The sequence below is a fragment of the Leptodactylus fuscus genome, chromosome 1 (genome assembly GCF_031893055.1).
Source record: "Leptodactylus fuscus isolate aLepFus1 chromosome 1, aLepFus1.hap2, whole genome shotgun sequence".
Classification (NCBI taxonomy): domain Eukaryota; kingdom Metazoa; phylum Chordata; class Amphibia; order Anura; family Leptodactylidae; genus Leptodactylus; species Leptodactylus fuscus.
In genome coordinates, this window is record NC_134265.1 from 143,992,982 (window position 1) to 144,010,540 (window position 17,559).

At 41.9% G+C, this 17,559-nt stretch overlaps 1 protein-coding gene across 1 annotated transcript in view; it reads left to right on the forward strand.

Moving 5' to 3' along the window:
- Positions 1-15,663, forward strand: part of LOC142209117 (G-protein coupled receptor 54-like) — an 87,925-nt gene extending 72,262 nt beyond the window's left edge. Inside the window, exon 5 of the mRNA XM_075278060.1 lies at positions 15,303-15,663. Coding sequence (XP_075134161.1) covers positions 15,303-15,653 — 351 coding nt within the window. The 3' untranslated portion in view covers positions 15,654-15,663. The remainder of the gene's footprint in view (positions 1-15,302) is intronic.
- Positions 15,664-17,559: the final 1,896 nt, after the last annotated feature.

Sequence of the window (17,559 nt, forward strand, 5' to 3'; positions counted from 1 at the left end):
GACAACTTTTTGTATCCTTCCCCTGAACAACTATGTTGAACAATCTTTGTTTTCAGATCATTTGAGAGTTGTTTTGAGTAGCCCATGATGCCACTCTTCAGAGGAGATTCAAATAGGAGATCAACTTGCAATTGGCCACCTTAAATACCTTTTCTTATGATTGGATACATCTGGCTATGAAGTTCAAAGCTCACTGAGGTTACAAAACCAATTTTGTGCTTCAGTAAGTCAGTAAAAAGTAGTTAGGGGAATTCAAATCAATAAAATGATAAGGGTGCCCATACTTTTGCACCGGTCAAATTTTGGTTTAATGCATATTGCACATTTTCTGTTAGTACAATAAACCTCATTTCAATCCTGAAATATTACTGTGTCCATCAGTTATTAGATATATCAAACTGAAATGGTTGTTGCAAACACCAAAATATTTAGAACAAAAAATGATTAAGATTAATAGGGGTGCCCAAACTTTTTCATAGGACTGTATATACTGTATATACTATGTAGGGAGAGACTAGCTGAACTACTGAATTCCTGCCCCTTACATGTGGTATGTATTAGTCATTCAATACATTCAGCAACCTTTGTGGAGTGAACTGCGGCTTAGATTTGAGGTTGTCAATTGGATTTTACTAGTTTCCACAAGTATTCATGTTTTTTTAGATATCATTTAATAAAGTTTTAGCTTTATGATTTTCTATGGTGGTCTCTCAAAAGGGAAAAGTGTTTTCTCGTCTGTGATTTTTACGTTGGGGAAATAGTATCATTTATCTCAGTGAATTTTAGTTTAACAAGCTAACAAACAATAGCAAACTATTCTAATATACATGTACGGATCATGAAGGTACAAAGTCACAAAAATATAAATAAAAAAATACATCACTATTAATATCTATGCATAATAAATTTATTATCTTTGTAAAGCCTCAAGATGTCATTGGTATTAAATTAAAGATTAAAAAAAAACATTTTGTCATTAAACTAAACACTCCCCCCCCACACACACACACACACAAACACACACACCAACTTTATAAATGACATTCATTATGAAAACTGCTTATTTACCACTATTGCTGGGGCGGTCCCATGACCACTCCAGGCACATCTTCATAATATCCTGTGACATTCCGTTTGGTCGCTTCCGGAAATAGAGCGTCACAGGCTCTATTCCCATCCACCTCCCTTCCTCCAATCCTCTCCTCCCCTCCCGTCCACACGTCTTTGGGGGACTTTGGGGAGCTGCTGGAATCTAAAAGGGGGCTCAGGGGTCTATGGAGTTCTGCTGATATCTAAGGGGAGAGGCCTTTGGGTTGCTGCTGATATCTTCAGGGAGGCAGGGATCCTTGGGGTGCTGCTGGCATGTAATCAGGGGAGGTTTGGGTCCCTGGGGGGCTGCTGCATGTGTCTGTATGGTATCCCTGGGGTATTGATTTTGTATGTGGAGGTTATTTCTTGTGTAAGTTGGGGTTCTGAAGGTGGCTCTGTATGGGGGTCCCTGGGGTGATACCTGTGTGTGTGAGGAGGTGCTGGTGGTGGTCCCTTGGTAATTCCACTTTTGTGCATATTGCGTAGAGTCCGAGGGGTGCTGCCGTGTGGTGTGCGTGTCCCTGGGGTACTACCTTCATGTACGTAGGGGATTCCTGTGGTGTTGCCTGTGTTTGCGTGGGGTTTTATGGTGGTGGTCCCTGGGGTGCTGCCTGTGTATTGGAGGGGTCGGGCCCCTGGGGTCTTGCCACCAGTGGCGTAACTAGGAACGGCAGGGCCCCATGGCAAAATTTTGACATGCCCCCCCACCCCCGCCAAAGACCCTGAACATCTCCCCCATTCCTGCGCTCTCTATTATGTCCCATAGTGACCCCTACATACAGTACTATGCCCCATAGTGCTGTGAATGCACACAGTATTATGCCCCATGGTGGCCCCTACACACAGAATTATGTCCCATAGTGGCCCATACACACAGTATTATGCCCCATTGTGGACACCCATGAACAATTATTATACTCTGGGGTCTTTTCAGACCCCAGAGTATAATAATCGGAGACTGAAGGGGATACCAACATAAAAAATCAATGTTACTTACCTATCCCCAGCTCCACTGCAGTCCTCAGCGGTATCAGCCATCTTCAATGATGTCCGGGACGGCACATGACCCGGGATGCAGGCCCTAGTCATGTGATGTCAGGGAGAGTCACAGAAGCCTGCCCAAAGAGAAGCCTGCCCAGAGAGGTAACATGGTTTTTTATGTTACTTTACCTCCCTTGGACCTCTGATCATTATACTCGGGGGTCTGAAAAGACCCCCGAGTATAATAATGATGTTTGTGGGGCCCGCGGTGTGACTTACCGATCCCAGCCCCTTCCAGGATTGTTAATTAACTCCAGCCGGTAACGGCCTATTAAGAAAATTTAAAAAAACATAGCGGTAGCGGCTGTTGCCGAGCCCCTAATGTCCCGGGCCCTGTGGCAGCCTCTACCCCTGCTACCCCGGTAGTTACACCACTGCTTGCCACCTAAGTGTAGGGAGGAGGAAGGGCTGCCTGCTTTGTGTTGTGGGGGTTGGACGTGGGCTCCAGTCCCTGGAGGACTTCCGGGGGCTGCCGCCTGTATGCTGTTGTGAGCTGAACATTGCGGGGCTGCTACCTATGTGCTGACTTTCACAGAAAGCACCAAGAACTAGAATGGAGTTGTTGTATGGAGGACCTACCTATAGTAACTACAGAATACACTGAGACCATGAACCTACCTATAGTAACTACAGAATACACTGAGACCATGAACCTACCTATAGTAACTACAGAATACACCTGGACCGTGAACCTACCTATAGTAACTACAGAATACACCCGGACCGTGAACCTACCTATAGTAACTACAGAATACACCCGGACCATGAATCTACCTATAGTAACTACAGAATACACCCAGACCGTGAACCTACCTATAGTAACTACAGAATACACTGAGACCATGAACCTACCTATAGTAACTACAGAATACACTGAGACCATGAACCTACCTATAGTAACTACAGAATACACCCAGACCTTGAACCTACCTATAGTAACTACAGAATACACTGAGACCATGAACCTACCTATAGTAACTACAGAATACACCCAGACCGTGAACCTACCTATAGTAACTACAGAATACACTGAGACCATGAACCTACCTATAGTAACTACAGAATACACCAAGACCATGAACCTACCTATAGTAACTACAGAATACACCGAGACCAGGAACCTACCTATAGTAACTACAGAATACGCTCAGACCATGAACCTACCTGTAGTAACTACAGAATAAACCCAGATCATGAACCTACCTATAGTAACTACAGAATACACTGAGACCATGAACCTACCTATAGTAACTACAGAATACACTGAGACCATGAACCTACCTATAGTAACTACAGAATACACTGAGACCATGAACCTACCTATAGTAACTACAGAATACACTGAGACCATGAACCTACCTATAATAACTACAGAATACACTGAGACCATGAACCTACCTATAGTAACTACAGAATACACCCAGACCGTGAACCTACCTATAGTAACTACAGAATACACTGAGACCATGAACCTACCTATAGTAACTACAGAATACACCCGGACCGTGAACCTACCTATAGTAACTACAGAATACACTGAGACCATGAACCTACCTATAGTAACTACAGAATACACCGAGACCAGGAACCTACCTATAGTAACTACAGAATACGCTCAGACCATGAACCTACCTGTAGTAACTACAGAATAAACCCAGATCATGAACCTACCTATAGTAACTACAGAATACACTGAGACCAGGAACCTATTGTACCTGCAGCAACTCCATTTTAGTCAGGTCTGTAGTGAGATGACTACATTGAAGCTGTTTGTAGGGACTAAGGGACTACTAGCCCCACCGGATCAGGGGCCCTTTTGGGAAATCAAATATTCCCATTTGGGACAGTCTAAGCCTGAACCAATCTATAAATGTATGTAATAAGAAAATCCATGCTTGACATGAAAGGGATGTGTCCTGTGGTGCTCTCTATTGCGCTTATTTACAACTATAGCAATCATTATTGTACAGAATAAGCATATGAAAAATGGAAAAGAAGTAGTTGCAATACCAATAGTTTTTTTAAAGAATTTCAATCAGAAAAATGTTATAAGAAATGTGTTTACATTTGTAAATAATAGTAGATATAACATAATAAACACAAGTGTGCTACAAGGGTCAGTTCACAGAGAGGAATTCGCTGCAGATTTGGGGGTGGATTTCGCTCCTGAATCTGGAGCAGATTTCTTCTGAATCCGCTCCCCCATTGTTTTCAATAGGAGGTAGAGATCGCAGTAGGACGCAGAAAAAAGAAGTGCTCTGCTCGATCCTGCTGCGGATTCCGCAGCTCGAGACTCCCTCCTGATTAGGCCCATTTATCTGGAGCGGGGTGCCGCGATGGAATGCTGATGCATTCTATCGGCATCACATCACGGCTAGCCATGTGAAAAAGCCGGCGGCGGAAAATGAAGAGGATTTTTTATTTACATAATCTTTATAATTGCGAACGCGTTCAACTGTGTGATCGGGAAACCATTGGTTACAGTTTTTTTTTTCCCCTTGTATTTTGAAAGGCTTCTTTGCGTTTGTTCACAGCACACAAGATGATAGTAGTACTATGTCCTGGGGAAAAAAATACGGGAAGGTAGGCTGAACAATGTGATGTAGGTGGTCAAATCAAAATGTCTACAAAGCAAAAAGAAAATTGATGAAATCTTGATGTTGTATGCAATATAAGTCATGACAGTATCTATTTATGGATTTTTGTGGTTACTGTGTGACATAAAGGATTTGTTAACTATGGATTAGACATAGAAAACAAAATAATCTTGAAACCGGATTGTGAATTGATGAGATGATGACGGTTATAGACGCTCAGGTCACCGTGACATGAAAAACATCAACTACATTGCCGAGATCAGTATAAACAGGGACATTCAAGCCACAATGACATTGTGTCCATAATGTGAATTAGTTACATCAGGGAAAAGCAAGTTTGGATCTACAGCGGATGTGGAACTACTACTACCAGCATACATATTTCACTTCTATGGTAGTTTATGAGAGAGTTGAACAAGTGTGTGAACTATGACCTGTGGCTTTGCAACATCACATACAGTGTTGGCCAAAAGTATTGGCACCCCTTCAATTCTGTCAGATAATACCGTTTCTTCCAGAAAATGATTGCAAGCACAAAGTCTTTGGCATTAATATCTTCATTTATTTTGCTTGCAATGAAAAAACACAAAAGAGAATGAAAAAAAAGTCAAATCATTGATCATTTTACACAAAACTCCAAAAATGGGCCGGACAAAAGTATTGGCACCCTCAGCCTAATACTTGGTAGCACAACCATTAGACAAAATAACTGTGAACAACCGCTTCCGGTAACCATCAATGAGTTTCTTAAAATGCTCTGCTGGAATTTTAGACCATTCTTCTTTGGCAAACTGCTCCAGGTCCCTGAGATTTGAAGGGTGCCTTCTCCAAACTGCCATCAAGAGATCTCTCCACAGGTGTTCTATGGGATTCAGGTCTGGACTCATTGCTGGCCACTTTACAAGTCTCCAGTGCTTTCTCTCAAACCATTTTCTAGTGCTTTTTGAAGTGTGTTTTGGGTCATTGTCCTGCTGGAAGACCCATGACCTCTGAGGGAGACCCAGCTTTCTCACACTGGGCCCTACATTATGCTGCAAAATTTGTTGGTAGTCTTCAGACCTCATAATGCCATGCAGACGGTCAAGCAGTCCAGTGCCAGAGGCAGCAAAGCAACCCCAAAACATCAGGGAACCTCCACCATGTTTGACTGTAGGGACCGTGTTCTTTTCTTTGAAGGCCTACAGGGTCCTGGAGCCGCAGCTATACCAAGCTGCCTACACACATCACGGAAGAGGCTGCTGCACCCCACACTACACATACAGGTCAGTGCAGCGGGGGGAGGGGGTGTCCCGGGGGAAGTTCCGGGGGGCGTGTCCCAGGGGGGGAGGAGGTGTCCCCAGGGCGGTGTCCCCAGCTTCAGTTTCCCCCGCTGCTGTCTGTGTCCTGTATGAAGAACAGCGAGCTCCGGCGTCAGGTTGCTATGACGCCGGGCCTGCTCTGCTACATAAACGCCGCAGGGAGCAGCACGAGAAGTGTGTGCAGGCAGCCAGCAGACACAGGAGCAGAGGAGAGAGACAAAGGTGAGAGCTACTACACAGGGGACGATGTAGGGGGTGGGGGCAGGGATGGGGGAACATGAGACTGGGGGGCAAGACACTGGGGGCACATGAAGTGAACTGGGGGCAGAGAAGGGGGGACATGAAGCTGGGGGCAGAGATGGGGGTGAAGAAACTGGGAGCAGAGATGGGGGGACAAGATACTGGGGGCAGAGATGGGGGGGACAAGATACTGGGGGCAGAGATGGGGGGACAAGATACTGGGGGCAGAGATGGGGGGACATGAATCTGGAGGAAGAGATGGGGGACATGAATCTGGGGGCAGAAATGGGGGAAGAAACTGGGGGCAGAGATGGGGGGGAAGAAACTGGGGGCAGAGATGGGGGGACATGAAGCTGGGGGCAGAGATAGGGGGGGAAGATACTGGGGGCAGAGATAGGGTGGGGACAACATACTGGGGGCATAGATGGGGGGACAACATACTGAGGGCCGAGATGGGGGGGACTAGATACTGGGGGCCGAGATGAGGGGGGGACAAGATACTGGGGGCAGGCTCACTCTGGCCACAAGTAGAGGGGCGTTGGGGGTTTGCGCAGGCATCAGGGGGCCGCCGCCGAAGTCACGGGTTATAGCTAGTATATATATATATATATATATATATATATATATATATATATATATATATATGTGCGTGTGTTGACAATACTGGATTCATGTATATGCACATATATTGATAGATAAAATGAGTGAGATATACTGGTATATAGACACGTATAAAGGTTTTGAAGGACCTATGACACAAGAGTAATGTAGAAAAACATATGTGTAAAACATATTATCTAAGTCCTTTTTCACACAATGGTAAAACCAGCTATGCTAGACGTTCATTGAATCCATTTTTAATAGATGATTTGACATCTGAGTTATGGCTGTTAAAAAATAATTGGTGAATTGAGTAAAAAAAGACTTCTTATTTTTTATTTATTTAATTTTTTAAGTGCCTATTAAAAATAGATGCTAAACTGATAAGTCCCTGTTCACATCTGCATTTGGCAAATCCATTTGAAATCAGTATTTGACATCTTCAAAAAACTGATTTCAAATGGTCCAGATTAAAACTGTGTGAGGGCGGTTTCACACCAGCGCCCGACCTCCGTTTTGCAGGTTTCCGTGCCCGAGAAACTGGATAGGAGACGAAAACCTGCAGTCAAGTTTCCAAACCCATTCATTTAAATGGGTTTGGAAAGTGTCTGGCCGTGAGCGCCTGTGAGCATTTTGTACTTTGAGCGGCGAAACCGTTTTTCTTTAACCGGACACAAAGTTGAACATGCAGGACTTTGTGTCTGATTTTTAAAAAAACTGTTTCGCCGCGGAGAGCACAAAACGCTCACAGGTGCTCACGGATGGACACTGAAAGTGGAGGCCAGGGCACAGATGTGAATGTGAAAGTTTGTAATCAGTTTTTGACCAGCCAGTTTTTGTTTTGTTTTTTCTCCCCTCTTCTTCATTCTGAGGAGGCGCAAAACGGACACAAACTGATTGCTATCAGTATGTAAGGGCGGGTCCACATCTGCGCCCCGGTTTTCACTTTCAGGTTTCCGTCTTCTGCCTACAAGAGACTGTGAGCGTTTTGTGGTCTCCACAGAGAACCCGTTTTTCTTTAAACCGGACACAAAGTCCTTTGTGTCCAGTTAAAAAAAAACCGTTTTGCCGTGGAGACCACAAAACGCTCATGGGTGGACACTTTGCAAACCCAATCAAAAGGATGGGTTTGAAAAGTGACTGCTGGTTTCCGTCTTCTGTCCAGTGTCTCGGGCAGAAGACGGAAACCTGAAAGCGGAGACCAGGACGCAGGTGTGAACCCGCCCTAATCAATTTCTAATCCATTTTCCATAGTCCTTGATTAAGAAAAAAAAACACCCCATGGATTGGTTGCTGTCCATCTGGAATCCTTATTTTTTGGCCTGGTTTACATCTGCATTCGGTATTCTGTTCAGAAAGTCCGCTTGGGGACCCCCTAATGGAATACCAAATGCATAGACTATAATTGGTTTGTGTGTTTTCTGCGCGGTGTCCGCACGAATCGTGCGAAGAAAAAAGTGCTACTTGCAGCTAACAGTGTTTTAATGCGTTCAGTATTCCATTCGGGGAGTCCATAAGCGGACTCCCCGAACGAAATACTGGACGTAGATGTGAACCAGGCCTTATCCTCATGATTGTCCACAGGGAGAGAGTTCAGCAGGAACGTTGTAGATCTATATATATATATATATATATAGTAGATCTACATATATATCTACAGTAGATCTATATGTAGATCTACTATATCTTGAATGAGCCTATGTGCTTGATTGAGAACAAAGAGTCTGAAAAGGGCAGCTGAGGGTGTAGTGGGTGGGATAGCTAGGGAAACAGGGAGGGGGGAGTGTGTGAGAAAGGGAGAAGAAGTGAGGCGTGATGGAACTTGTGGGAAACAAAGTGCAGGAAGTTATGGATGTAAGCAAACACAGAGGATGCAATGAGCTCACTGAGAACCCAAGAAATCACTCAAAACACTGCTAAAGGTATTTGGTGGCATTTATTAACCCATTAATAGCTCTAAGTTTTTTTGATAAATGACTTTTTGCCCAGAAAACTCTTTAATCATGTTAATTAGAGATGATCGAATATTATTCAAAACTCTAGTTTCAAATACCTCGCTCCATAGGAATGAATGGGAGTGGCTGGCGCGCTGCAGGCACCAGCGGCCGGTGCTTAACCCCTTCGCGTTGGCCGCTCCCATTCATTCCTATGTGAGCAGTGGTATTCAAATCTAGGATTCGAATACTATTCGCTCAACACTAATGTTAATGCATCTGAGGTTAAACAGGTAATGTCTCAATGTAATTAATATTAGATATACATATTAATACATCAAAAGTAAATATACCATCTGAGATATACAAAATAAGCAATTCAGACTAACCTACGGTACCAAAGTATAAATGATTATAAGATAGAATACAATTGGTAACAGTTCAGTCAATATTAGATGATCCAATCTTGATCCACAAAGTCCACTATGTGGTGGTGATCTCCTCAAGTAGCATGTTGAAAATAGGTATGTAATAAGGTGAATAAGGCAAAGAGGTTCTGTATAGCAATATTTGCATAATATAACTAGTCTCCCGGGTAATAAAAGTAGTAGGAACAAAAATATCAGGTAATAAGTTATAGTCTCATTAGTTCTCATGCAAGAAGGGTATCAAAAATTAATAAACCATCACTCATATTGTTCTAAAGGAACTTTAATATGCGTTGCTTAATTTTGTAAATTGTAGTACGTCTAATAGCTCTTTTAAAGAATTTTACATCATTTCAGCATTCAACATCTCTATATTTAATGTTGAAGTGATTTTCCCATCTCAGTGTCTCAACACTCTGCCTGCAGTGTCTGCTTCTCACTTCCTGTACTTCTCTCCCCCCTCCTCCCTCTTGCTGAACGGGACACAGAACACTTAGATAGATCAGATAATATGCAGATGCTTGAACAGAATGGACTCCATGTTATTTGTGTGATTATATAGAGAGAGAACAGACTCAGCTTTATCGGCAAACTGCAATTAGCTGAACGATTGTCCTGACGGCACTAAGTAAGTGACGTCACTTGTCCTATCTCCCAGATCCGTGGTTATAGCAACCAGCATTGTGTAAACAATGGAAGAAATAAGGTCACATACTAGGCAAACAAAGCAGCATTTCTAAAGCAATATATTTAGGAAAAGTCTTCAATTTACATAAGCTACCAGTATAGATAGGATCCTTGAGATAGGAAAACCCCTTTAATAATCTCCTTTTGTAAATACTCAATATTAAGGAGCAGCAAGTCCATGGAGTACTGATATGAGTTTGATATTTGTATACAGTTAGTACAAAACAACTTATCTTGAGAAAATAAATTAAGTCTAATACGCGACCTCTGGGTATACAATGATTTCTATATTCATCCAAGGTTAGCAAATGTAATTGAAAAAGTCATTAGACGTCTAGATTCCAGTTCCAGCTTCTTCCTGAGTTCAAATGATGATGGAGTGGTCAAAAGGCAGCGTTTCCCTCCAGTTCAAGTAAGATTCTCTCCTTATCTTTCTCTGTGTAGGCAAAAACTTGGAACAATTCCACATCCATAACCTCCAAAATAGGAGAATCTTCAACATAATGACTCAAATATATAGTTTTAATGCCAATGATCCAAAAAACAAGTAGAGGCTAGAGCAGTACCTCCGGAGCTACTGCGCACACTCTGGCGCCATTTTTCTCCATGGCAGTGCCGCCGGAGCGTGCGCAGTAGCTCCAGCAGATAACGGGCCCTATTAACTTACCGAACCCCGCACCTGCTCACAGCTGCCTCCACTTCCCCTTCTACGTCCCATATTATGTATGTGGGACCACCTGGATGGCAGAAAGGGAAATGGATATGGCTGTGAGCAGGAGTTGGGTTAGGTAAGTGAGGCTGCGGGCCCACAGAAACAGTATTTGTTGGAGAGACCCCCAAAAAAACTGCTATTATTATAGAAAAAGACCCCGGAGTATAATGACCAGAGGCTCAGGGGAGTTGACCGACCATAAAAAATAATGTTCCACCATTATGCGTCGTGACGCTGGCCTGACCCACATTACTTCTATGCCAACATTGAAGAGGGCCAAAAGCAATAGGGAATGTGCCAGAGAGTGGCACATCACTAGAAGAGGTGAGTAACACTTGTTTTTATGTTTGTCACCTCCCCTGGGTCTCCGATCATTATACTCTGGGGTCTGAAAAGCACTAATCAAAAGACCCTGTATCAAATTATTGTACAGATATCGTTCACAACTTGAAAAGACCAAAAATATATTTGTGAACAGATAAAATAGTATTTTATTCAGGGTATGTAGCCCTCTAGAAAATAAATAGATAATAAAAACGCTTGTGTGGTGTTGTCATTTACGATACACCATAAAGCAGGGTAGTGGTAACTTATTAACCTGCAGTAAGGGAGAAAGAATAGAGATGGCAACTTTGCCAAGCTAGTCTCCTTTACAGCTTACTTACCTGTATTTATGTCCAATTGTAGACAGGTTAGGCAGGGTAAGGCCGGGTTCACACGATGTATTACGGCATGTAATGTGGTACGTAGACGGCGCTGGAGGTTTTGCGGGCCGTATATGCTCCCATTGTTTTCAATGGGAGCCGGTACCATATACGCGGCGCTATTTTGCGGCCGTGATTTTGCGGTGGCCGCAAAATAGCACCGTGTATACGGTATCGGCTTCCATTGAAAACAATGGGCGCGTATACGGCCCGCAAAACCTCCCGCGCCGTCTACGTACCACATTACGTGCCATAATACATCGTGTGAACTCGGCCTAATACAGTACTTAGTATTAGCAGATTCTTGAGAATAATGTTCAAGAATCAGTGACGAAGTTGAAGTTACGCCAGGGATGGATATTTCAGCAAGACAATGATCCAAAACACTGCTCCAAATCGACTCAGGCATTCATGCAGAGGAACAATTACAATGTTCTGGAATGGCCATCCCAGTCCCCAGACCTGAATATCATTGAACATCTGTGGGATGATTTGAAGCGGGCTGTCCATGCTCGGCGACCATGAAACTTAACTGAACTTGAATTGTTTTGTAAAGAGGAATGGTCCAAAATACCTTCATCCAGGATCCAGGAACTGATTAAAAGCTACAGGAAGCGACTAGAGGCTGTTATCTTTGCAAAAGGAGGATCTACTAAATATTAATGTCACTTTTCTGTTGAGGTGCCCATACTTTTGCACCGGTCAAATTTTGGTTTAATGCATATTGCACATTTTCTGTTAGTACAATAAACCTCATTTCAATCCTGAAATATTACTGTGTCCATCAGTTATTAGATATACCAAACTGAAATGGCTGTTGCAAACACCAAAATATTTAGAACTAAAAATGATTAAGATTAATAGGGGTGCCCAAAGTTTTTCATAGGACTGTATGTGGTTTTTGGTTGGATATCGATACTGCTTAAACAAAAAATCCAAATAGATAAACACTGCCACTCACCATGTAATGGATTCCAAAGGGTGCACGACCTTCCAAATCTCTGGACTCCAAAGAGAAAAGCTTTCATGTGAAAATAACAAATTGTTGAGGTCCGCAATGCTTTGGTCCAGTTAAAATTCAACTTTTAATGAATCCTCTTAAAAATCCATAGTAACGTGCATGATATAACAGAAGAAAAGACAAAAAATAAATAAAAAACGCTGACGCGTTTCGAGGTCCCCTACCTCTTAGTCATGGCATAAAAAACAAATAACATTTACTTCCTTATAAACATGTCTGCAGTAATTGGTCCACCTGGGTTTTCCCTTCACAGTATAACCCAAAGAGAGGCAGCACACCAGTCTAATTAATTTTAACCACTTTATCCCCAGCCATCTACATACCAATCCGCAATAATCCATTGTCTTTCACTTTGAATAATACAGTGTAGAGGTAAGGAATGTGGAAAGATATAAAAAGAATATATTAACAGCAAAAATACCATAGACATAGCACTAAATTCAAAAACACATTGATGGTATTCATTGGATCTATAGTACAAATAGACCTTGAATCGCACAATTTCCAATATCTCCTGCCTTGCTATATCCCATTCTTATTTGCCCATCTAGTGCTATTAATACCCAATAACTTTGATTCCTCGGAAGATATTCAGTACACCGTAACTAAACCTGTAACGGTATATCATATAACCCTTACTAAATCGACAAATAATGTAACCTCCGCATGGCATGAAACTAGAGGATGTTACTTACTTTTCGTTGTCTCAAGATTTCACAACTTGCCAACCACCAGTCCGGCAAAACAAAAACATAGGCATATACGTTCCTCATGATAAGATTACGTAGTTACGCTAATCACAAGGTCTAGGGAACACCAATGATATTGAGGATACACCCACAAGGCGGAGTCATATCTTACATTCAACAGATTAGTGCCACTACCCACTGTTCTGTTTGTACATGGTCACATGACTCCAGCAGACCAATGGGCAGTTGGCAAATCTCCTCTATAAGAAAAGAGGAGAAAAGGAAATGAACCTATAATCCAAATAGAAGGACATATATATATCCATCCATACCCGTGGCAAACCACCACCAAAATATGATAGTAGATGAGTACAATGTCCATTAATATATCATATTGAATTAACATTTAGAGAGTACACATATATAAAGGCATGGTACCCATGTCTGAACAATGCCCAATACTCAATAAATGTATGTAAGGTCTGTTCTAATATTGAGACCTGATGGGAATCTACAATTGAATTTCAATATGTAGTATGCCTCTCTTTTTAACAGAACATCTTTTAAATTACCACCCCTAATAGATTGATGTACTTTTTCCAATCCAATGAACCGCATGATAATGGTGCTACCCTCATGTTCCTCCAGAAAATGTCTAGAGGCGCCAGACATATATTCCATCCCCTTCATACAACTATCTCTAACGTGTTCCTTGATCCTAGTACTTAATTTCCTACTTGTGCATCCTATGTAGTCTAAACCACAGAGGACACACCGTATACAATAAATAACACACATAGAGTTGCAATCTAGATGTTCCCTGATTTCCAAGTGAAAGTCTGAAGCATTGCTATATATTTCTTGTGAGGAAATAACCTTAGCGCAAACCTTGCATTTTGGTGAACCACACTTGAAAAAACCTTTTTGTTTTTTATGAATTGTTGGGGTTTCTCTGGGCAGATAACTGGGGGACAATATGTTACCTAATGTTTGGCATCTTTTTTCAACAAACTGTACCCCATTTTCCAATAAGTTACTGGTGATTGGGTCCAATTCGAGAATTGGCAAATTTCTTTTGACCATTTTTTTGATCTCATTAAACTGTGGGCTAAAAGCCGTGCTGAACACCAATTTATTCTCTTTATTACCAGATGTTTGTTTGTCCATAAAAAGCTCATCTCTATTTCTCGATTTCACTTTAACCTCTGCCCTTTGTAACATCCAAGTGAGATAACTGCGTTCCTTGAGTCTAGCTAAAGTAAGGTTACCCAGGATATCAAAATCATCCTCCCTACTGCACGCTCTCCTAGTTCTCGTGAGTTCTCCAACAGGAACTCCTTTCAGAGTGTACAGTGGGTGACAACTATTGCCTCTGAGGATACTATTGCCTGCACTTGGCTTACGGTATAGTGAGGTGTGCACCCTCCCCTCCTCCACATCACCAATCAGCGTAACATCTAAAAAGTCGATGGAAATCCTCTGATATGTAAACGTGAACACGAGCCCGTGTTCATTGCCATTCAGGTAGTCAATGAACTCTGGTATGGGCGCTACATTTCCGACCCACACAATGAGTAGGTCATCAATGTAGCGCCCATACCAGAGAAGAGAGGACACAAAAGGGTTACTGTCAGAAAAGATAAACCTTTCCTCCCAATGAGCGAGGAACAAGTTTGCCAGAGACGGGGAAAACGGGGCACCCATTGGTGCCCCGCAGATCTGTAAATAAAATGCCCCCCCCCCCCCGATACTGCTAGTCTACTCCAAGTCTAGAGTGGAATACAGATAAGTATGATGGGGGGGGGGGGTTGTGGGATAGCATAGGTGATGTTTCCCCTGTCCTGGAAAATTGCTTTACCGGAAGATTGGAAAATGAGCCTGGGGTGGTCACAAGATTGCCTGATGATCTAGGTAAATATAGGTTTTTGGAACACTGAGTAATTTAGTAGGTAGAAAGGAATAGGGTGTTAAGTTTAATTCGTAATTATCTAACTCCTTTAATAGGAGGGTTTTTGCATATCGTGAAATGCATTACTTTTGTAGAGACTACTATTATATATGTCGGTAAATTGTTTAGTATATTATATTATAATAGTATAATTGTTTGGAAGACTGTGCTGATATTTGCTTTTTTTTGTTTTTGGGAAGGAGCAGATCATTTGTTCTAATCCCAAACAATCCTTTGAATAACATATAGCTCTTTGCTTAGCTGCTTCTCATTGAAGTCCTGAAAACCTTTCCTGTTTTTTCTGTTTCCTCCAGGTTCAGCTCTTGGCAGAGAGATCTGAAGCCATACGTGCAAAGATATCCAGGATGGTTGTAGTGATAGTTCTACTCTTCACCATCTGTTGGGGCCCCATTCAACTTTTTATTTTGTTTCAAGCCTTTGATTCAAAATTTCAAAAAAGTTATGAAACCTACAAGCTAAAAATTTTTGCACACTGTATGTGTTATTCCAACTCCTCTGTCAATCCTATTGTGTACGCTTTCATGGGGGCTAACTTCAGAAAGTCATTTAAGAAAGCATTTCCTTTCATATTCAAGCCAAAGGTTGAGTGCATCACTGGTGCAGAGAGGAATAGGGAGATGCACTTTATGTCATCAGGAACCTGAGCAACGCAATAACCACTTCTTAAAAACTGCAGTACGCATTTTGCACTTGTGGTAGCCAAACATATTGAATTCTATGTTTCTGCTGTTTAAGGTTTTATTAGTCGTGTTTGTCTATGTTATGTATATTCTATGCATTGTGAGTATTTTGTTTGTTTGTTTTGAATCTCTAGATTAAATTAATTAATTAATTTATTTATTTAATTAATTAATTTTCTATTTATTTCCATATGTTGTACACAAGACATAATGATAGGAGTAAACTTCATAAAAGCTCTCAAAAATGAATTAATACTGGTGTTTTTATTTACAGTGCCAGCAATTGTACAGAACCACTAACAACACCTGTCCTATACAAAATATAGGGCCAGAAGCAGATAACTCCATCCCATGTATAGCGTCCAAGCGCTGTCACTGCAACTCAGTGCCCGTTGATGTGAATGGGAGCTTGGGGAATGGAGCTCTCTGTTTCTGGCCTAGTGTTGTGCATAAAATGTGCACTGGAAGCCAGATTGTCAAACAGCATCTGACACTGTAAAACCGGTTAAAGTTTAAAGCCCACCTTTCACCACAACCACCAGATGCAAACCTTTGCATCCCTCAGTAGATACTGCTTCATACTAATTTCTCTAGCCCCACCTTTCCTGAGCTAATGGTGCTGTTAGTTTCAGTAACCAGAAACAGCCACATTACCAGAATAACATAAAATAACAGACTGTTAACTTTGGTATAATGCCTAATAAGCAGGGGTTAGTATATACACTCTCTACCAATAAGTATTTGGACACCAAGTAAAGTTCTGTGGAGGTGGAGTTATGGACATGGTTATGGTCATGGTAAACTGAACGCTGACGCCTATTGCACTATTTTAGATAGGACTGTATGGTGAGTCGTTTTTAGGAGGAGGAATTTGAGTCAGTTTCCTGACAAAATTCCTAACCAAAAAAACTCTGTGTGAACTCAGCCTAACAGTGTGCTTCCTACATTACGGCAGTTCTATGGGTCAGAGCAATGTTACTTCCAGGATGACAACGCCAGCTGTCATGTAGCGAGGTTTACCATGGCTTGGTACAGTAACAGTCAGGTTAACCGACTGGACTGGCCTACCCAGAGCTCAGACTTGAACCCTATCGAGCACCTCTGGGACGAGTTGGATCGCCGAACTAAGGGGTGCAGCAGCCGACCATAATCGGTGAAAGAACTTACCTGTCTTCTCCAAGCCGAATGGAATAAAATACCACTAGCCATCATACAAGGACTTGTGGAAAGCCCTGGAGGGTTGAGGATGTAATTGTCGCTCATGCCGCTCAGACCGCAGGTGTACAAATACTTATTGGTAGACAGTGTATATCAAATGATGAAATATAAGATATAACCCATTTAATCCCAAGTGACTAAAGTATTTTAGAAAGCCCTAGTTGTCCAAATTAACATGACTATTACATACCTAACTAATAACATGCAGAATGGATTTTATTTACTCGCTGTTTATTAGGCAACCAGGGTTCCAAATGCTAGACATGATATTCTGAACTCTGGCTTGTCTTTTGAGTAGGGTGTGATTCTTGCCATTATTACAGTATTATACTGGAGTCACACAGGATGAACATGCTGCAGTTTCTGCAAGGGAAATTCTGCAACGTGTTCTTCTGCAAAATCATCCATGTGTAATGAGTGATATCATCTTGAATGTGGAGAAGACCAAGGAAATGACTGTTGATGTGAGAAGAAAATTTAGCTTGATATCTGGTAGAGGAACAAGTGGTATGTTATAAATATCTGGGAATCCATACGGATTATAAATCGGATTGCAGGGTGAATACAGAGAAAGCCTAAAAGAAATCCATGAGTCATATTTATTTCCTGTGGAGATTAAGGTCCTTTAATGTATGCACTAAATTATTATGAA